Source organism: Neolamprologus multifasciatus, chromosome 19, assembly GCF_963576455.1.
Source record: "Neolamprologus multifasciatus chromosome 19, fNeoMul1.2, whole genome shotgun sequence".
NCBI lineage: Eukaryota > Metazoa > Chordata > Actinopteri > Cichliformes > Cichlidae > Neolamprologus > Neolamprologus multifasciatus.
Window position 1 is genome coordinate 29,199,653 of NC_140457.1, and position 23,316 is coordinate 29,222,968.

General features: G+C 41.9%; 1 protein-coding gene across 1 annotated transcript; it reads right to left on the reverse strand.

Moving 5' to 3' along the window:
* Positions 1 to 1,854: 1,854 nt before the first annotated feature.
* rrh (retinal pigment epithelium-derived rhodopsin homolog) lies at positions 1,855 to 22,514 on the reverse strand. Its single transcript, XM_085143807.1, has 7 exons — positions 22,116 to 22,514; positions 20,032 to 20,222; positions 14,328 to 14,427; positions 10,650 to 10,803; positions 3,143 to 3,311; positions 2,578 to 2,756; positions 1,855 to 2,381 (listed from the first exon to the last, which is right to left on the reverse strand). The coding sequence occupies exons 1-7, from the start codon at positions 22,225 to 22,227 to the stop codon at positions 2,276 to 2,278; spliced, it is 1,011 nt and encodes a 336-aa protein (XP_084999933.1). The 5' UTR covers positions 22,228 to 22,514; the 3' UTR covers positions 1,855 to 2,275.
* Positions 22,515 to 23,316: the final 802 nt, after the last annotated feature.

Here is a 23,316-nt window from a genome sequence, read left to right on the forward strand (position 1 = left end):
ACATTTTTAAGTTATCTAAATGTCTTATATATCATGTTTAACCTGAGTAGTGTAAGACCGCGGGGGTTTGAAAACGAAAAGCACGCATATTGAGAAATGGGTCGTGCAACGTAACCGTGTTCCAGTTTGAAGTCACACGTTTCTGGTTACTGTGCAGATCAAGTGTTGCTGCAGCCACTGTGGAGCTCCACAGTGGCTGCAGCAACATTCTCGCCTGAAAATATCTTAAAAGTGTATTTTGTGACCCAAAAAGAGTAATATTTCAAACTCTTTATATGCACTGTGTACACACAAGCACGCATATTGAGGCACAGCTGGTGCAATGTAACTCTGTTCAAATTTGAAGTCATGTGTTTCCGCCTAGTGTGGAGGTGGAGTGTTTCCGGTTTCTGTGGAGCTCCACAGTGTCTGCAGCCAGGTGCTCTTGGTCTACAGTGGGATTCAGCACTCCTATTGGCCCATATGCCATCGTAGACTCCGGGCCAATGAAAAGACGTAACTGTCTACAGTCACTGTAGACTTTACACTACTGTAGAAGCGATCTCTAGGCCTCTTCTCACATTGTTCACCTACTACTGAGAGTATATCTTGAATGGCTCAGTGGAAAAACAACTGGTTTGTTCTCTGGGCTTTATCTCTCTGGTATACCTCCTCGAGTGGTTAGCGAAGGCTGCGAGTCTTTGCGTGGCAGTTTCTAAGGAATCTTTTTGTTACTTGTTACTTGAACCCCTTTCTACATTTTCATACCTTTCTGCAGTTCCAATAAGGAGCAAACTCCATGGTGCCTTGATCTTGGCCTGTAGCGTTGTTCCCCATGGAGGGTACATCTCCCTGTGGCATTTTAACTTGTTGCCAAGCGTCTCAAGGATAACTGTTGCTGTGGTGTTGCAGGGACAATAATGCTGTATTCACTTTCAGAGGGTACTTCACATGGTCTTGGTAATCGACCGCTGAGGGAACCACAATCCTCTTTTTCAGGTGACCTGAATCTGACCTGAGGGATTACAAGGTATCCCTGCCCCAAGCTCAGTAGGTATAGTGGCCAAACCATGATCGGAAAGTCTGTGGTTCGAATCCACTGAACGCCCACCCTGAGTAAGGTCCTGCACCCCAGGCACTGGGTTGGTGGCTGCCCACTGCTTCTCTGAGTGAATGGGTTAAATGCAGAGGAGTAATCAAAGTGATCGTGGCTCAAGAGTTGGGAGTTCGCCTTGTAATCGGAAGGTTGCCGGTTTGAGCCCCGGCTTGGACAGTCTCGGTCGTTGTGTCCTTGGGCAAGACACTTCACCCGTTGCCTACTGGTGTTGGCCAGAGGGCCCGGTGGTGCCAGTGTCCGGCAGCCTCGCCTCTGTCAGTGCGCCCCAGGGTGGCTGTGGCTACAATGTAGCTGCCATCACCAGTGTGTGAATGTGAGAGTGAATGTGTGTGTGAATGGGTGGATGACTGAATGTGGGGTCCTTAGGGACTAGTAAAGCTATACAAATACAGGCCATTTTAATTTTCCTATGGGGATTAATAAAGTGCACATTATGTTTACATTAACCACAGGATGGTAGGTTGTACCCCATCACACATATTCACACCAGGACAGAGAGTAAGAATGTGGGAGAAATGGGGAGGGGGGCATCGTCATGTTTATGAAAGAGTGGAAAAGGCTTGGTGTACTCCAGAGATGCACCCAAGAAGTACTTCATCATAAGAATAAAGACCTACATTGTTAAGAAAAACAATGATTTTTTTCATATTCATGTAATTTATATATAGCATAAAAATAATATGGGCCATGTAGTCAAGCTAAGTGTACCTGCAAACATATGAGAGACCAGACAAAAAAATAAGGCATGAATACAAACGTTGTTTTTCTTTATTTTTTAAGTGTTTATTCACAGGTTTCTTAAGACTTTTGATAGAAGGGACAGTAGCCCTGTTACAGTCCCAATAAAGGAGAAGAAGGAAACACTACAGCTGCTTTTCAATCAAGCTATCAGAAAAACATCAGCATGGGTGTTTGATAGTGGAAGCTGCAATCTTTAAAAAATGGCTTAGCCCATTAGACCCAGGTGCTTGGCCCAGCCTAAGCAGCTCATCTATGGCTCTCACCCTTTTAAAGACTTTGTAGGTTACATTTTGTGAAACTAAGGGAGACAAAATATTTGCTGAGCTGACAGTGGAAGCACCGTCACTCATTGGTGTCATTATTGCATTTTTCTACACAGCGTTTTAATGCCAAGTTATTTTAATATTAATGTGACATCATGCTGAATGCAACATCATCTCACTGCGTCAGAGGTTGTTGGGAAATTGTCATGGGAACTTGGGTATTGATGGTGACTCGCTGTCTTGTTTGACACCGAATCATGCCTGTAATGGCTCTTCTGAACCTGCAAGAAAAGGCGATTTAAGTCCTTCTACACACCACCATCACTACACACTACAGACAGAAGTACACAGTATATAAAAATGTTAATGTGACACAGAAATATCCCACTTTATCCCACATATTGGTTTCTTATGCAAAAGTTTAGTAGCACAGAAATATTAACTATTGTCATAGCATACTTAAGAGAGAACACTCACTTTTTGTTGGCAATGACGTAAATACAGGGATTATAAAAGGTGGAGGACTTGGCAAAGAGTGGAGCAATAATAGCCATTGCTGCAGGGATAGTCTTTGGGTCACTAAACGATGCCCACAGACACACCATGGAGTATGGAGACCAGGCAACCAGGAACATGACAATCATTACAATTGACATCTGTCAGCAACAAACAACAACAACATTATATAAAACATGCAAATTTATTCCATGTAGTATAAATTATGTGTCCCATGTGGACCACAAACCACACGGGAGTCTATATTTTTCCTGAATTTCACATTTATTATATACAACTAAATTACTTTCCAATTTTCAAGAACACTGTGGTCTGAACTAAAGCTATAACCATGGTAAAAAAAAAAATGGTTAGCCTACCAAACTCGGAAATGTTGTAATATTGAACAACATAGATCGGATATTTGTAAAAAAACAAAAAAACAAATTTTAACCAGAACTATTTTTCTCTGTTTAAACATGCATTTGATAAATACAGATGCATGTGGCATTAACAAACAAAGCCTAAAAATGCGGCTCAGTTTCACCTTGGTGACATCCATTTGATCAGACCAATCCATGTCAATGCAGTCCAGGCAGTTGCTTGCTTTGTATCTCCTGACAGTGACTGTCACACTGTAGTAGCAGTAAAACATGACACACAGAGGAACCACAAAGTTCACAGCAATCACTGCCATAGTATAAGAAATAAAAGACCTGGGAAAGGAAAACACAGATAGTTATAAAGCATTCTCATACCGAGACATGCTAGATTTGTTTTATCTCAGCTAAGCAATGACATATTAACATTTTAAACAATTCAATTCAATTCAATTCAATTCAATTTTATTTATATAGCGCCAAATCACAACAAATGTCGCCTCAAGGCGCCATTTAGGATTTAAAACAGGGTTTAAATCCTAAATATTCAAATTCCGTTTTATTTAAGGCAAACATGCTTACAATGTAAGTGAGAAAAATTATTTGCCCCCTTCCTGATTATTTTTTGTGTCATGGTTCAGTTCAGTACTGTCACCTGATGATGCAAAAGGTGAAAAAGGTAGGGCAGCCTACAGGTGACGAGAGCAAATGGTACAGCAGGCTGCATGATGATCATGATGCACGGTGTAAAGAACTTTTTGCTATATAAGGGAGCTAACGAGCATCATCCCTCATCTAAACCAAGTGAGTTCCACCCTGAGGAGGATTAACACCAACAGAGCTACAGGACCAGATAAGGAGGAAGGCAGGACTTTGAAGGCATGCACTGACCAACTGACAGGATTTTCCTGAAAAGGATGCATCAGAGGGTGCCGTCGCATTAGCACTGTACTGAGCCCTGACCCACTTCGAACATTCCAGCTCTTATACTACGATGTTGGTTCTGAAGCCTTATAACCTGGGTGTGCCAACATCGCTGTGCCACTGGATCAGGGACTTCCTCTCGAACTGGCCTCAGATGATGAGAATAGAGAGCTGGACATCTTCCACACTGGTCTTGAACATCACCACAGGGTTGTGTGCTCAGTCCGGCCTTATTCATTCTGTTCACTCACGATTGTTCTGCCATTAATTTCACTAACATAGTCATTAAGTTTTTGGATGATACCACTGTGGTGGGTCTCATATCAGACAATGATGAGACTCACTATAGAGAGGAGATCCAACACCTGATTCTTAGATAACAACAGCATCAAGGTCTTGGGTCTCCACATAACATCTAACCTGACCTGGTCGCTGAACACATCACACCTGGTGAAGAAAGCCCAACAAAGGCACTTCTTCCTCGGGGAGCTAAAATGGATCACACTCTCTTCTTGGCTGCTTGTGAATTTCTACAGAGCCACAATAGAAAGCACCTTCTGTCTTAGTATAACAGTATGGTATGGCAGTAGCACAGCACAAGACAGAAAAACAGGCCTGGGAGGTGAAAACAGCACAGGGGATTGTGGAAAGTCCACTCCCACATCTGGACTTGGTATATGCTGGATGAATCCAGAAGAAGGCCAGATGTATCGCTGCAGACACCACCCACCTTGGCAAAGGACTGTGTATACTGCTTTCTTCTCTGGAAAGCAGTACAGAAACATACAAACATGCACCACCAGACTGAGAGACAGCTTCTTCAACAGAGCTGTGAAATGTATTTAAATTCTGTCTGTGTTGGGCTGTCTATCATTCAAGCTCACATCCTCTACCAGAGGCCTGGGAGCTTGAGGGTCTTGCGCAGCGTTGCTGTTCCTAGAACTGCGCTCTTCTGGAGGGAGATGTTGGTAGTTGTTTCTAGGATCTGCTGGAGCCACTTGCCTAGCTTGGGGGTCACTGCACCGAGCACTCTGATTACCACTGGGACCACTGTTACCTTCACCTTCTGCATCTTCTCGAGCTCTTCTCTGAGCCCTTGGCGCTTCTCCAGCTTCTCGTCTTTCTTCTTCCTGATGTTTGTGTTATTCGGTATTGCTACTTCTATCACTACAGCCGTCTTCCTCTGCTTGTCCACCACTACTATGTCTGGTTGGTTAGCCATCACCATTTTGCCCATCTGTATCAAGAAGTCCCACAGGATTTTAGCTCGGTCATTCTCAACCACTCTAGGGGGCATCTGCCATTTAGACCTCGGGACTTCCAGGCCGTACTCAGCACAGATGTTTCTGTACACTATGTTGGCCACTTGGTTATGGCGTTATATGTATGCCCTGCCTGCCGGCATCTTGTACCCTGCAGTTATGTCTCAGGGGCATCTTTACACAGCCTGCACCTGGAGTCTTGCCTGGTGTGATAGACCCCAGCCTCTATGGATCTTGTGCTCAGAACTTGTTCCTGTGCTGCCATGATTAGTGCCACTGCACTGTCTTTCAATCCAGCTTTGTCCAGCCACCAGCAGAACTTCTCAATGCCTCCTCTATCTGCCGGTGGTACATACCGTGCAGGGGCCTGTCCTTCCATGATCATTCCTCCTCTTCCTCCTCTTTCTTGGGTTTCTGCTGCCTGAGGTATTCACTGAACATGCGGTCGGTTGGGTCCATCTTACTGGATTCATGGATGTTTGTTATCTCATCCTGGATTGTGGTGCTGACACTCACAGTCTCTGGCTTCCTTCTTTCCACTTAGCGTACAGCCTCAGGGTGCTGGACTGGAACCATTTATGGTCAGGAGCTTCCTGGTCTTGATGTCAGGGGCTATTATCTCCTCCTTTGGCTGGCTTATTACCCCAGCAGGGTACCTGATCACGGGCAGGGCGTAGGTGTTGATAGCCCGGATCTTGTTCTTACTGCTTAGCTGACTCCTTGGACTTGCCTGACCCTCTGCGGGTACTTGGTGGTTGCAACTTTCCTAGTGGCTTCTTCGTGGTTCCCGTTTGCCTGTGGGATCCCCAGGTACTTAAAGCTGTCTGCAATGTTGCCCTCTGGTAGTTCCATCCCCTCAGTTCTGACTACCTTTCCTCTCTTTGTTATCATCCGACTATACTTCTCCAGCCCGAATGACATTCCGATATCATTGCTGTATATCCTGGTGGTGTGGATCAGTGAATCAATGTCTCGTTCACTCTTGGCATACAGCTTGATGTCATGCATGTAGAGGAGGTGGCTGACAACTGCTTAGTTCTGTAGTTGGTATCCATAGTCAGTCCTGTCACTGATTTCACTGAGAGGATTCAGGCCTAGGTAGAACAGCAGTGGGGACTGTTAAGATGAAAATATCTGAAGTGTCTCAATGCTTATATTAATAAGTGTCATATAATTATATAGTGTAGCATTGAATGGGCATGGCCCTGATAATAAAGGCATTAGACTACATGTCCTTTAGTGGTAGAATGTTGGAGACTCTCACCCACGTTTGTCTGCAGAAGCTGATAACAGGGAACCATCTGCCAGTGGAAATTTACTAGAAGGGAGTAAGGCAAGGTCACAGCCTCGCCGGAGCTGAGAAAAGATGTTTTGCAGCTAATGGACAAAAACCTCTGAGTACGCTATGCAACGTGACTACTTAATGCTTGTGTAACACTGTTGTTTAGACTAGAGTGGGACAGCCTGTAATAAAATTGTTAGGCATTTCGAGATTCGCGGCAGCGTGTCATGCAGGACGCATCTCCCTTCCGGAAGTGTAAAATGGTCTATTGAGCAGTGTGTTGTCTTCCATCAGATGGCTTTGAGGAATCACAAGAACTTGGTGAAGTGTTGATATTTAACAGGACAGAGCATCTCCTTGGTACATCCCGCACTTGAGGGCGACTTGCGCTATGGACTTGTAGTTGGCCTCTAGTGTTGTGTGCCACATCCCCATTGAGTTGCTGATCAAGGCTCTTAGGCAGTAGCGGTTTTAGATACGGGCGACACGGGCGGTTGCCCGGGGCGGCATCGTAGTGTGGGGCGGCATCACGGGCATCGGCAAAAAAAAAAAAATGCTCGTACTCATGCTGCCCCGACGTCATGCCACCGCATATTGGGAATGGTACAGGCACCGATAGGTTTTTTATCGCCCATTTGCTGGGAGTAAGGACGCCCTCCGTTTGCGAGGTGCGCCTGCTGCTTGCGGCACTGGGAGGAGAGGGCGGGGCGGCGGGGGTGTCTCTGGTGGCTGGAGCAGCATCTAATAACCAACTCGCAAAGTAAAACAAAATAAAAACAAACCAACAAACACGAAAACACCAGACATCCTGATACAGATTTATAATTTGCACCGATGTTTTTTCGAAATTCTGTACACGAAAAGTGAGCGAGAGCCCTCAGTGCGCCTGCTCGCTGCTGAAGTCAAAGTAAACTTTATTGTCATCTCTGCTACAGACAGTCCAGTATATAGAGAGACGAGACGACGAGGCTCCAGTTACAGCAGTGCAAGTAAACAAACAATAAATATAAGAAGAGTAAGAAAAAAAATATACACTTTAGGACTCGGGGTAAAGGGATCAATACTAATTTAAAATTTATAATTTACAGTTTGAGTTTACACACACAACCCGTCGAAAGGGGAGGGGGGGGGGGGCTGCTTCCAAATAGAGCACATTTCATTTATAATGATGTAAATCCAAGCTCATGATTTGAATCCTAAGTTGTGTGAAATCTCAGAAATGCACCCTAGACAAAGCAAATCTGTGAACTAAGGTGTAGGTGTGTTAGATCATGTTGTGCTGATCCTCGAGTTGGGGGATTTGTGTTCATACTGGAGTGCAAAATTAAAACCAATGGAAGATGGACAAGAAAAGTTCAAAGCCATCAGGTCCTCAGTTTAGAAAAAAGAGAAAAGAAGAGGAGGAGAAACGAGCAAAAGATGCAGGTAAGCAGATGTGTGATTGGATAATGGCAGCTCATCCTGAACCAATCAGAATCAGAATACTTTATTAATCCCTAAGGAAATGATGTGCGTTACAGTTGCTCCAAGAAGAAATGGTAAAAATAGCAACAGTAACAGACTAAACTCCAAACAATACATTATGTTACAGATTTTAATATTAATGAGTCATTGTCAGTTGTTGATTTGTCCTGTTCTCATTGTATGATGAATTATGATGGCTGTTTGGTAGCTGTTTGCATACTATGAAAACTCTCTCTCTCTTCATATGTGTGTGTGTGTGTACAACAGCTTTATGTTAATGTCCTTAATATGTTTTGTCTGTATGTATGTGTGTGTGTGTGTGTGTGTGTGTGTGTCTTGGGGGTGGGGGGCGCCAGAGGGAGTGTTCGCCCAGGGCGCCAAACAGGCTAGGACCGCCACTGCTCTTAGGGTCCTGTTGATCTTGTACAATTCTGAGCACTTACAGATCCAGGTGTGGGGCATCCAGTCAAAGACCTTCTTGTAATCAATCCAGGTTGGTCAGCCTAGTCTTGCACTCTCAGGCGACTGCTCTGTCTACCAGTGGCTGGGGTTTCGCTCCTCTGGTATTGTTTCCAACTCCTTTCTGTGCCCCACTCGTGTATTGAGCCATGTACTTATTCATCTTAGCCACTATGACACCTGACACGATCTGTCTTGCGGTTATTGGCCGGTGGTTGGACGGAACCGGTCCCTTCTGGGGGTCCTTGGGGATCAGGACTATCCGGCCTTCTGTTAGCCATTCTGGGTGTCTTTCGTCAACTAGCAGCTGGTTCATTTGTGCTGCCAGGCGCTTGTGGAGTGCAGTCAGCTTCTTCAGCCAGTAGGCGTGAACCATGTCGGGGCCTGGTGCTGTCCAACTCTTCATACTGGAGACCCTGTCTTGGATGTCTGCTACTGTGATGGTTACTGGACCCTATTCAGGGAGGTTGCTGTAGTCTGCCCTCAGATCCACTAGCTACTGAGCATTGCCGTTATGGGTTGTGTCCTTCTCCCATATGCTCTTGCGGTATTGCTCCATCTCCAGTCTTGGTGGTGATGTTCTCATATTGTTCCTCTGCCACTGTGAGTACACCTTGGCTGGTTCTGTGGAGAACAGCAGGTTTATTCTCCTGCCTTCGATCTCCCTGGAGTATCTCTTCAAGTAGCTGGCCAAGGCTGTGAGTTTTTTCTCCAGCATTTTCCAAGGCCTCAGGTATGTACAGCTTGCTGTACTTCTTCGGCACCTTCTTTGTTGCACCTTTCTGCAGCTCCAATAGTTGACTAACCTCCCTCCGTGCTACTTTGATCTTGGCCTCTAGTCTCCTTCTCCATGAAGGGTACTTTTAACTTGTAGCCAAGCTTCTTACTGAGCACTGCTGCCGTAGTATAGATCATCTGGTTACTCTTGGTAATGGTGGCGGTAAGTATCTTCCGTAGTGCTGCATTTGCATCATCTAGTAGCTCTTCTGAGGGTACTTCACTTAATCTTGGTAACCGGCTACGGAGGATCCAGGTTTCAAGCTTTGCCATGATCCTATCTTTCAGGTCAGTTCTTCTCGCACTCAAAGATCCTTCTTCTTGGTACCCAATCTCTGGTGTGGGTGATGATGATGACATCTCCTCCCTGACCTGTCGTCCTGGCTCCCCCTTGCCATAGCATGTGTGTTGTACCTCGTGAGAGTAGTCCCTTCTTCCGAATGTTGGAACACTGAGTTACTAGTTGTTTCGCTGTCAGCATATAGTTAGTGTCTGTTCCAAACATATTTGACTAATCTGGATAGGCCATGTGCCAGGCCAAGTTGGAATGCTGGAAAACCAAGCTGGAGCATTATTTAGGAGTGAGCCATATCACCATCCGAAATTAAAGGTCAAGTTCCATTTAAAGGGAAATGTCAGACAGGCCACAAAGTGGGCATCCCAAGAGGATGAGACCAAAAAAGACAGTTTCCTTAACCTGCCACCACTTAAAAGACAGCATACAGTCAATCTCCAGTCTCATGTGACACCCAGGAGGCCCTTCACAATCAGACCTGTTTATGCTGGTGCTGACAACATGTGTACTGTAAGCTGAACATGTGGAGAAACATCATGTTCAGTGGTACAGTTTTGGCCTACTGCGGCTGGACTGTAGGGTCAAAGTGTGGAGAGGACACAGAAAATGCTATGGTAATTGCTTAACCAAAAGGCTGAAAGCTTTTGTTGTTACTGGAGGCAATTTCAGTGGAGCGAGATCTTAAAATAAGATTCTGCAGCCAGTGACAATCCCATATCTCCACAGTCTAGGACAAAACTGTAGTCTACAAGATGACAATGCTTGACCCAACAGAGTGCAGTTTAAGCCTCCAGAATTTGAGGCTAAAGATGATGGACCTGCCTGCAAGCCTGACCTGGGATTTCTGTCCTTGATCATTGCTGCACCCAATCATGCAGCAGAATATAGGCATTATGAGGGGAAAATAGTGATCATTTCTATGTATACTATGTATCAGTGAATTTACGTGATCGCTACCACTTATCCAATATGGCAGACAGTTGTTGAGCAACGTGTGCATGATGTTATGTGCAAAACCGCTATATAGTGTCAAATCACCAAAACATTACCTTTGCATCTTGTGATAGTAGAAACACCAATGGCTTTAATGGGGTGGACTGTTTGGGCTATTGAAAAAAACCTGAGCTAATGAAGAGGCAAATATCTGTTCAAACTCTTTTTTAGTAGCTTTTTATCCAAAATATCAAGTACATCATCCCTTAAAGACTCACGCATCATTCTGTCTCCAGTTGATGGTACATGTAGCTCCAGTGGGGTCAGGGGCATAACCAGCCCAGCCAACAATTGGCATGGAGGACCAGAACACAGCATTCAGCCATGCTGCCAGAATAAGAAGATTGTATGATCGTACCGTCATTTTCTCACCTGGAGAGAGAAATGATGCATAGAAAAAATGAAGGTCAGGAAAGTGCGACAATAAAGTCATTTTGAATTTAATGAGCGATTGTAGCGCTAACAACAATTGCTCATTAAATTCATAACTAAGAAAGTAAGCGCTTTTTTAGGCTGCAGATAGTTGAATAAATGTTTAATAGAGATTAGCAAACTGTTGATTTTTAAGTACAACCACAATTCCACAAAAGCTGGGATAGTGCATAAATATAAATAAATAAACAAAACCTTGCAGTTGTCCATTTTTCCTAGTTCTCACACGTGAAGTTTGAAGACAAAATTTTCCCTAATATGTCCCACCCACTAACAGGAGCCACGATGAACAGATAATTTGTATTATTAACTTTACCTGTGAGTGGTCATAATGTCATTTCTAATAGTCCAATGTGGAATTCTAGCTGCTCAAGTATCCTGGCTCTTCTTTGTTACATTTGTCATTTCACAAGGCACCAATCATAGCTTTGCATAAGGAGTAGCCAAATGCAGATTCTTAAGGCAACTGAATAATCTGACATGTAACTTTATTCAACTGGCAGAAGAGTCCAAAATCCTAATAACACGGTCCATACAGGAAACTAATAATGTGGGCAGGGAAGACACAGGGAGCAAAAACAGACACTTGAGGGCAATTAGAGAACATGAACACAACTGGGGTGAACAGAAACTAGGTAATGAGACTAGGAGGAGCTATAATGAAATGCAAAGCACCACAGAGACCAAAGTACCAAAATAAAACAACTAATACAAAGGTTAGATATACACCTGCACACACTAAGGGAAACACTGGAACTGAAACGTCACTATCTGCGCCTACATGCATATACTCTTTATAGAATATATCAGCAGTCTGCTAAACTGCATACTGCTGATATTGTTTTAAACAACAACAACAAAAACAAAAACAAAAACCCGTCCAGCAGTTGTAGCAAACAGAATTATGGTCTGAATGCTTTGTTGTGCCAAACACAGTTTCTTTCCCAACCCGCCCAACTCCCTGTATATGCTTTAAAGAGGACATGAAACACTAAACATATAAAAGCTAATTTACATCATGAGCCCTGCTCTCATGAACTGACGTAGATGCAACACTGTCTCTGGAGCTGGGTTTAACAAATAAGAACCAAAACAATTCAGACCTGTTGCACTGACTTCACGCCTGATGAAGACCATGGAGAGGATCATACTTCACCACCTTCACCCACTAGTCAGGAGAGACCTAGACCCACTGCAGGTTGCCTACCAGCTGAACATCAGGGTGGATGATGCTGCTGCATCTGGAGGGCACTAGGTGCACTGTGAGAGTCATGCTTTTTGATATCTCCAGTGCCTTCACCACAATCCAGCCCTCAGTGCTAATGGGGAAGCTGCAGGGAGAGTAGACCATCAGCTATCCTAGTGGATTCTTGACTACCTGAGGCTGTGGGACTGTGTGTCTGAGGTGGTAGTCTGTAGCAAGGGGGCCCCGCAAGGAACAGTGCTCGCCCCTTTCCTCATCACCCTTGGGGGTGTACACTGCAGACTTCAGTTAGCATTACAAGTAACGGCGTTACTTTTTTCAGTAACGAGTAATCTAACTAATTACCATTTCTATCGTTACAACGCCGTCGAACCCACCCACCACTTTAATCGCACTTTAGATCTCGTTCTGACATATTGGCATAGAAACTGAACTAAAACAAAAAAAACCAAACTATTTTTCAGATCATTTCTTATTAACATTTAAATATACCACAACAGATTACAAAGCAGTGGTTAACACGATTATTAGAGTACATGTCTTTCTGAAAGTGCTGTAACTGAGCCATTCTAGTCACATAGAGGTCGATTATCTTGTTAATAGAATTACATCTTCACTGCATACGACTCTGGATACCCAAACTGAAAACGAAAACCTCAAATCAGAATTACTTGACTCTGTGGTATAACTCTTAAACGTGCACCTTAAAGCAGTTCATAAGCTGAAGTTATAAGATGAAGATGAAACAATTCACTAATTTAGAAGATCATTGTTTAGCCTGTAAGAATAGTTTGTTTTATAGGAAAAAAAGTTTAAAAAAAAGAAAGAAAAAAAGACAGAGCTTTTCGGAAAGCATGAACATCTCACTTTTCCTCACTTATTAAAAAAATAAAAACAACCCTAGGTTTCTTGTCAGCAGCCTGTAGCCAGGCTGACAAAAAGCCAGGGCTCTGCTTAAAAACTAGTTCATGCATTTATTTCTTCTAGGCTGGACGATTGTAATTCATTTTTATCAGACTGTCTTAAAAACTCCTTTAAAAGCCTTCAGTTAACCTAAAATGCTGCAGCAACAGTACTGACAGGGACTACAAAGATGGAGCATATCTTTCCCATACTGGCTTCTCTTCATTGGCTCCCTGTTTACATTGTTAAGACTGTTTGGAAAAGTGCTATATAAATAAACTTGACCTTGACCCAAATACTGAATTGAATTAAACCCTCTGCGGTTTAGGGTATAATTGGCCATTTTTTTAATTACTTTTCATTTTACCCTTATATTTAATCATTACAAATATTTATCTTGTCTGGTATGGCATCATTCTTTCCATTCTTCTTTTGTGACCTACAGTTATTTTAAAATTCAGACATAATAAATTAACACAATTGACCTACAAGCACACAAAACAAAAGAAACCATCAAATCTGAGTAGAAAAAGTTTGATTTTTTTTCATTGTGTATACCACAAACAATTTTGGATTTAGAAAAGAGAAACATTTTGGCTTCTGGTTCCAAATCCTATATAACACTCCAACAGCATCCATAATCACTAAAGAGCAAACAGCTAACTCATTCAATTTAAACAGAGACATTAGACCAGGATGCCACTATTGCCATCTGCCCTATTGTTGCCACCAGTGAACAATAACTGATTAGCGGTACAGCAAAAAAAATTACATAATCCCAAAATCAGTTTGTATGCTGATGACATTCTTCTAATCCTAAAAACTCACTTTTGCCACACAGACACATTCTGATCACATCTTTGATAAGTTTTCTGGCAACTCAGTCAATATATATATATATATATATATATATATATATATATATATATATATATATATATATATATATATATATATATATATATATATATATGTGTGTGTGTGTGTGTGTGTGTTTGAAATGTTTTGTTTTTGTTTTCCCTGCTACATTTTATAAGAGGTCCCACCTTTTTTGAAATTTGGGTTGTACTTCCTCAAAACATCTTCAATGAGTCTGTATTTTGGTGAACTTACAAACGATTTATGAATAAAATAGAACAATTTAAGCAGTCGTTAAAAGACAACAGAAGGAACATGAGATTAATCGCACATCACTTTGTGACCAGTATAACTGGTTGTGTTATGAATGATGGAATTAGACGACATGGTAACCCTTGATCATGAATATCTTTGTCAATTTTGTAACAGATAAAAAGGAGTATAACAATGTGGTCGGGTAAATTATATATGCAAATATTAGGCTCTCTAAGTGGGATACCTATATCTGGTCTGCAGATGGAAAGGTAACGATCAATGGCCACCACGGTCAGCAGGCCAATACTAGCCATGCCAAAGAATATGTTGAGAGCTGCATAGATCTGGAGACACAGAAACAAAGAAAAAGGCAGGTACTTAAATTCCTTCTTAACGAGAAGGCTATGATCATGGCCCTGTGCTTGAGGCAAGAATTGTTAGCATCCAAAAGATTAAAGCAAGAACCACGATGCTAACATGTTGTGGTACAATGGCTTTTGGAATTCTGTTACTATGATTTAACAGAAACTTGTAGAAACTTGGAAAAGTTATAAAATTCAGATTTTTACACTGTGACCAAATGTCCTTTCTCAGTCCTGGTCTAGTTATTTGTGTTTGTTCAACATAGCAGTGAGGTATGTTGTCTGCAGTGGTGTATTACAGCCATGTCGGGGAAAATTATTGTCTTGGTTCAAAGAAAAAAGCCACACAAATGCAGATGATGGCTGTTAGTTTCCTCACTTCTGTTAATACGTTCAAAAAAAGGATTACATGGCTCAGAAATATTATGCCATAACAATGCTGTGAAAAAAATCTGCTAAAAGACTGTGAATCAGCCTGGACACAGATTTTGTAATAAGTAATTTAAGTGTCTTTTCATCAGTGTTTTGAGTTGGATTATCAACTTGTTTATTTCTTTGAAATTTCCTATTAGCAGTCTTAGATTTAGTTGGTTATGCTGCTGAGTTCTTGCCTTGTTGTTTCCCTTGGTGCTCGCTCCTCCTCTCTCATTCTCTCCCTCGTTTTCTGTATCAAGTCAGCCTTGTCTCCATGTTCATTTGCCTGTTTCTCCAGTCATGTCGCTCCCTGTGTCTCTCTGTGTCTCTTGCTCTTGGCCTTTCTTAGTTTAAGTCCAGTTGTGTTTCCCAGGTGTGCCACTAACCCAGCAAAATCTAAGACTGTTTGTTTTGCTTCAGTCAGCCAGCATAAAAGATGTGTATCTTGTAGTTGACCCAGTAAACAAAGTAAAACAAAACAGAATTTTTGGGTCAACCATAACTTCATGTGATGTTACTGCGCTGGTGGATAATGAACTCTCATCTACTGTTAATCAAACTATACATGTTTTAAACCAAACCCTGAACCAGTACAATGTGTATCTGAGTCTGCTCATGATTTGTCTTGTTTTGAACCTGTTTGCAAAGTGGCGGGTAGCAACTCTAGAGTTAGTGTCACTTCTGAGGACCCTGCAGGGGACCTCTTTGAAGACTGTTTGCTGTGAACCTGTGCAGAACTGGTTCTGTTGCGCCCTCTGGGGCTCCCTCTAAAGACTGTGGTACCTCGTCTTTGCTTGTTTCTAAGACTGTTCTTCCACCTGTGACCTCGCGTAAGCCATATGCTCTGCCTGCTCCTGCTCCCAGTGTGGCTTGGACCCAGCTTTTCCCTGCACCCATCTCAGTTCCCCGTATTAAGATAGGTAGAGCTCGACCGGTCCCTGTCCCTGCTCCCAAGGCGGTTCTGCCTTCAGCCTTCATCTGCACCCATTCATGCACCTGGGTGTTGGTGACTGAGGCCCAGCCGATCCATGTTCTGGTTTCCAGGTGGTGACAGCTGGCGTCCAGCCATCACCTGCACCAGTCCTGGCTCCCAGGGTGATGCCAGCAAAGACCAGATGTATTATTGTAGGGTCTACCTTATAATATAAAGCACCTTGAGGTGACTGTTGTTGTGATTTGAATAAATAAAATTGAATTGAATTGAATAGACCACCTCTGCACCTGTAATAGTTCCTCAGGTGAGAGGAGCTGGCTTCTGGCAGGTTCCTGCGCCCATCCCTGTTCCTACGGTGAGGGCAGCCAGGATCTGTTTTCTGTATGAAGCCAGGCAAATAAACATGGAGTCAAGACTATCTGTTTCCCCTGTCTTTCTCTCTGTGTCGCTCGCTCTCACTCTATCTTTAATTAGTCAGTCTGAGTCTTGGTGTGCATTTCTCGTACTTCCTGTTTTATTTTGACAGCCTCTCGTGTGGATCGTGTTCGGTTTTGCTTCCCAGGTCTCGTCAGTGAGATTATGTCCAGCTGAGTTCCCCAGTTGTTTCCTCTCTGCCCCAATTCCCTCTTATGTATATATTGTCTGTATCTTCCTCTGTCCGTTGTCATGATTAGGGATGGGTATCGTTTAGGTTTTATCCGATACCAGTACCAAACCGGTACTTTTGAAATGGTGCCGGTGCTTAAACGGTGCTCGAACCGGTGCTTAAAGAATGGAGAACACACACTTTGTCCAAAAACCTCTCATGTTTAGCTGTTTTTTTGTAAAAAGATAACAATGTTAGCCTTTTCTGCAGCTATAGGGCATATATGGTATCACTCTTGGCTGGAAGCAGCTTAAACAATGGAAAAAACACAAAATTTGTCCAAAAACCTCTCATGTTTAGCTGTTTTTTTGTAAAAAGATAACAATGTTAGCCTTTTCTGCAGCTATAGGGCATATATGGTATCACTCTTGGCTGGAAGCAGCTTAAACAATGGAAAAAACACAAAATTTGTCCAAAAACCTCTCATGTTTAACTGTTTTCCACTTTTTCTTTGGTCATTTTAGCCTTTTTGTCCAGGGTGAAGGGAGTATCTGCCATCAAACAAGAAGACAGCCGCATGTAGCTATGATGATGTTTGCTAGCTCACCTTACATGCATTAATGTAATAACGTGGTTAGCCTACTCAACGTAAATTACACACGAACAACATTAAGCTACTCACGCAGAGAAGAACGGCTGCTGCTGCATCATCATCCTCATCATTTCTGCTACACTGGCAGGGCTAGGGGCCAGGACTCTCCTCTTCGGGTTTTTGGGGGATGTTGCTAACTCCAGTCCGATAACAGGCACCACACCCGCAGGAGATGTGCTCGGTGTGAGGTCTCGCAGCAAGCTATCAAATACTGTGCATTTCTCGGCTTTAAAAAAACACTATGCGTCGCCAGGTGTTTCATCAGATTTGAGGTGTTACCTCCTTTGACAGTATCACAGTATCACCTTAAAGCACTTGTTGCAGGCTGCTGAGTTTGCACCGAAATAAAGCACCGAAATAAAGCACCGAAATAAAGCACCGAAATGTGCGCTGCTTTTCGGTCTGGTTACTATCATTTATGTCAGAACCTGTGTCATCATGGCACCGGATACCGGTACCCATCCCTAGTCATGATCTCCTTCTTGGTGTGTGTCACATTTGTTCAGGGCGTCCAGTGTTTGGATGCATAAGTATCTTTCCATTAAGTTCTTTGGATTTAATTATTTGTACTTTCCAGCAATAAAGTTAAGTTCAGTCCAACCTGAGAGGCCTGCATTTGGGTCCTAACCTGCCTGCCACACACTGCGTTTCATGACAGTGAGATTGTGGAACACATTTTATAACTTTAAAAGACATTATGTAACAAAGAGGCTATTTCAGATTTTATCTTATAAACAGTGTTGGGAAGGTTACTTTTAAAATGTATTCCACTACAGATTACAGATTACATGCCCCAAAATGTATTTTGTAATGTATTCTGTTACATTACTCAATGAGAGTAACATGCAGGGCTGCCATGATTAGTCGACTAGTCGCGATTACATTGACGACTGATTTAATAGTCGACGCGTCGTTTGAAGCTTTGTAAGATCACAAAAGACGCAGGAATAAGTAGTAGGATTTAAGAGTGTAATAACGGACTGAAACAGAAGATGGCAGCACTGCATGTACAAGGATGCCAGCTGCCGTTAAACCCCGAAGAAGAAGAAGTAGCATGGCCCTGCTCAGCTTCCAACAATGGCGGCAGCTAGTTAGTTTTAATATTACTCTTATTATTCTTTCTGGGTCACAAAATAAACGTTTAACATATTTTCAGGCGAGAATGTAGCTGTGTAAACCTCAAATATCTGCTCAGTTTATCAAGACACCACATATTTTCAAAAGCGCTCCGACGTTTTCGGAGACGTCTGTTACCCACTAGCTCGATAGCTAGCTGGGGGCTAGGCTAACTAGAGCCGTGAGAACACCGGACTCCCGGCAGATCGTTTTCAAACCCACCGCCGTCTTTCGCTACTCAGGTTAAACATGATATATAAGTCACTTAGATAACTTAAAAATGTTATTGTTTGGCTTTTTTCAGTATTTTATTTGTTCCTGAGTAAATCGGTTTGGCTGAGATTAAAGTTATAGTTTTTACACAGCTGAATAAACATCAAGCAGACAGCTGATTATCAGAAGTGTGAGATGCTCGAGAATTTACTCCGGTGTCCTGTTATATTTTAGATAGCAAGGAGTTTATTAAACTTCACTGGAACAATCTGCAGATTTCATTAAACTTTAATAAACTATCATCTTGTCTTTATTTTTAGTTAGCACAGACTTTAAACACATAAAGCTGTAAGCTAATGATAGTTATATAAGAGCAGATGCTGCTGGTCCAATAAGCTGTACGCTTTACATCCAATGGATGATGATCTGATTAGTCGACTATCAAAATAATCGTTTGTGGCAGCCCTAGTAACTTATTCTGAATACTTTGGATTACTTAATATATTATCATGCTTTTTACAACTACATGAATGTACTATTGCTGTGTGATTTATGACTATTACTGAAGGTTACTCTCCACACTAACACCAACTAGATGTTTAAATCTTAATATAAATGAGTAACAGTAGGTGGACATTAGGTAAGGCTGCACTTTTTGCAGCGATCTCGTGTAGAAAACTATTCGGCGCGTATATAAAACAGGTCCGCAGCTCTGAACCGTAGTAAAGGGACCTCTGGCTAATACGGTGGGTTCATGTCGGGCTCGTAGCTGAAAACTAGCTTTACTTTGTTGTCTGGGTCAACTTTGCTAGCAGAGACAGAGAGAGGCGTTGAAAGGCTGCTCCAACAGAACTTATTGTTTCAGAGGAAAACACGAACACGGTGTACAGTCGAGTCTTAATAGCTTACTTACAGCTGGGCTCGTCAGGCTCTCTTCTTGGCTGCAGTGGTTATTATTATATTTACATGCTTCCAGCTCCCGTTTCTGCTCGATGACAGCTCGTACTTTTCCTTTTTCTCCCTCCCTCGCTCACAGACACATAACGGGTATGGCAGTCCATTCTCCCTGCAGCACAGACTACACTGCCCATGATGCTACATTCTTTAGGGCGATGCCTGTAACACTCTGCCTATTGCATCATATTAAATCATTTTTTGAATATTAATTTTAAAAAATATTTCTTCACGTCATTATGCGGACCGCAAGTAGAGGTGACATGGGTTGCGAGATTGAGACAGGCATTAGAGCCTCTTATTGTGTGTTTTGTTTTCCACCGGCATCGAATTACCAAAAATCGAGAGGGCATAGGCTAATATATGAAACAGGAAAGTGTAATCCATTTATTTCAACAAAGTAACTGTATTCTAAATACCACCTTTTTAAACAGTAACTGTAACGGAATACAGTTACTCATATTTTGTATTATACGTAACGGCGGTACATGTACTCCGTTACTCCCCAACACTGCTCATAAATACTCTCCACACATTGACACAGACATGGGTAAAAACTGCCTAGTTTATTTGCGACTGGGTTCACTAACAATGTTAACAAGTGCTAGATTTGTCTATAGCTGCAGTTGGTTGAACATAACCTAAACAACAAACAGCATAAAATGACAAAACTAGATGTGCATGTAGTGGAATCAGAGGCAGTCGTATTCTACACACCTGACAACCAGCATAGCCAAATTTCCAGCTGCCGTGGATGTCTGAAGCAGCGGACATGGGATAGCCAATACCAGCCACTCCAATGTCAGTAAAAGCCAAGTTGATTATTATGAAGTTGGTAGGTGTGCGAAGTTCCTTAAATTTGACAAACATCAATAGCACCACAATGTTGCTCGCTAAACTGATGACACCTGAGAAACGAAAAGAAAGACAGTGTTACAGAGTGAAAGTCAAACATGAAGTTTAAGATACCGTATTTGTCACTGTAGTAGGATACAACAAACATTTATTTGTTGGCTCTTTATTAAACAATGGCAAAGGATAAAAGTAGCTTTTAAAAAAGACAGAAATACAAACAAGAGTACTCAGAGAGTGCAATTCCCCAAGATTTAATACGAGATTTAATATCTTCATCCAAATAAAAGGAGGAGAGGAGGAGAAAGTAAATAAAAAGCTAAAAGGATACTGTAATGTATTTAAATATGTCAACATAGGCAGACTGTATTCTCTGGGGCCTTAGATTCGATAAAACATAGCAAACTCATGTAGCATGTTTTCCAGCTGAAAGAAATTGCAGCAGAATTTTAATATTTATGAATATAAATGACAAAATAAATAGCATAATAGCAAATATTACTATATTTAATATTTATAAAAATCCATCATACACCAGGCCTCTCCTGTTTGGGGTCCAGGTTGGTGGTCAAATAGTCAGTTTTGCTTAGGCTGGTTTGTAAATGAGGGACGTGGCCCTGAAGAAGCTTAAAGTCTTGGCCTTTTACGAAATAAAGTCTCATATCATTCAAGAATGTAATCAAACCGTTTCTCGGTCAACTCAAGGCTAACATTAGTTGGACTAATGTTGGTTAATATTGAGCTGCTGTCTGGAGCCCGGAGGGGTCACATGTCTAATCTGCTGACAATAAGTAACTGGAACAGTTTTGTAAATAAATAATCGTGTTTATGCATGCGTGATAGAGCCCAGACTTTAGTTTAGGAGATGATTAGTCATTATTATACATAGCATACTATTTCAAAAGGCTTTTTGTAGTCCATGTTCACAACAGTGTAGTTTTAAACTTATGGGATAATGTCATATTAATAGATGGCCAATTATAAGTGCAGTCCTTTTTTATGGAGGTCAAGAAAAATCATCTATCAGTGTGGACAGGACTCTGAGCACTTTACAACAACTTGCCTCATTCACACGAGCGCTTTTTTCTGTGCTCTTTCTAACAGTCACGCTGTTCATTACATTCAAACTGTAATGGATTTTTAAAGAGCAACTTGAGGTTAGTATCTTGCCCAAGGATACAACAGATGGAGCAGACAGGGGCTCAAACCACCAACCTTTCAATTAGCAGGTCAAATAAAGGTCAAAGGTATGTTTTTGACCATTCATCTGCAACCCAGCATAAAACAGAGCATTGTGCCAACATCCTGTAACCTAGTATAGACTCTTATTTCGAAAATGAATCCAATATGGACTGGAGATGGTGTGTGCATTAGCATCAGGGAGAAAGACAAAGAATTAACTTTTGACTACAAGTCTTGGTTGATTTCACTTAAAACCTATAGTTTGATCCGTCCTGCAAATAGCAAATACAAAACAGACATACATGATACCCAGGAGGTTGGCATGATTCTATCTAATCACCTGGTGGCTGCTAAGTGGTTACAATAGTGATTATCTCCAGTCATACGCTGAAGAATAAACACGACCACGTCTCTTTAAGCTTGTAAGGAGATGACCTTCCATAAAATAATATACATCAATCAAATTAAAATGTAAAAATTATATGAAAATAAGAAGCTGGTTAAAACTCAATAAATACTGATATCCAAGTTTTGTCAAGAAACCACATTGCTTCGCTTGGCTTGGTTGGATGAATCCTTTGACATCTCACTGGTAAAGAAAGAACATCAAAGACACATTTAGGCTTTAACCATTAAAATTCAAATGATTATAACAGACTATTATCCCTCTTAACCACACAATGACTGCATTTACACAACTGCAAAACTGAAGAACATAACGCAGAGCAAACATGGCAAAACACAGCATGAGGGTTGTTCGTTGTTACCTGCAGTGATGAGATATCCAGCCACAATGTTATGCTCCAGTTGGGTAAATGCACTCTTCCCCCCATAAGGTGCATCTTCATTTGAAATATTAACCCCAGAGTCCATCCCCATTTAGTGACCTTCTAGATAAAAACAAACAAACAAAAAATACCTGATTAAGTTAAAAACTAAAAACTTAAAAATGATGGTGATCCTTAAACTTTAAACTGAAGAAAATTAGAAGAAGAAAGCAGGCAGGGAGTTTTGTAAAATGCTGTCCTAACTAAAATCTGTATGATGCTATTGTGGAGAAGTGGTGGGTAAACCGTGAGGAACAGGGTTTATGGGATTATTGCATTCCACTGCTCCTCTGTCCCTGTTAGCAGGCAGCAGTCTGCACGTAACATTGGTAACAAAGCTCTGTGAGAGGATTACCGCTCACATGGAGTGGCTGGCAAGTTATGTCGTCAATGAGCTTTGTCATTACAACACAGAATCGAAGACTGAAATACCTCAAACGGATGACTGGTTGTTTCACAGAGAATGCATGCAGTAGGAACAATAAAGTCTCGTTCAGTCTGGATTACATGTGCCTGTGGGTTCACAGAGGCACATTGTGTGGCAACGTTTAGTTAATGAACTGTAACAGAAAGAGCCTTCAGGAAACTCCAATCGAACCATGAGGCCCTGTTTTGTAGAAGGAATTATCCAAAACATATTCAAACAGTAGTGGTGCTAAACACTGTTTCCATTTGGAGTGAGAGATCAGAAGACTTGTTACTTTGAAGCAGGGACTCTATGCAGACAAAAGCCCTGTTTCTCTGTCCCACTGGTTGACGTTATTGTTCCAGACACCGCTTTTAATTGGTGTTTTATTTTTTCAGTCCCAAAGATTTCCATTTTGTTGGGGTCCCTGAAGAAGTACCAGTGCAGGTCATTTACCTGCCATACCATGGACCACTGAATGGGAGCATTTCTAAATCTGATGCACATATGCAGCAATCACAAACCTCAGAGAGTAACACAAGTTTGAACTGAACAGCCAATAATTTTTATGCTAAACACACAATATCAACCAAAAATCCAGAATAAACACATTATACAAAAGCTACGATATGCATGTGATTCACTGAAATAAGTATTTTATGACACAGTCCAGAATTGTTATTGTTATTGTTATTGAAAGCTGGTGGATTGGCCAGATGCTGGGAGATGTGTAAA

Bases quoted from the DNA above. Each gene is read 5' to 3' on its own strand.
- rrh (XM_085143807.1), bottom strand. From the start codon at position 22,227: ATGGGGATGGACTCTGGGGTTAATATTTCAAATGAAGATGCACCTTAT. The intron at 2,757-3,142 runs GTGAAACTGAGC...TGTTGCTGACAG, and splicing joins ATCAAATGGATGTCACCAAG to ATGTCAATTGTAATGATTGT. The intron at 2,382-2,577 runs GTGAGTGTTCTC...CTTTTCTTGCAG, and splicing joins TACGTCATTGCCAACAAAAA to GTTCAGAAGAGCCATTACAG.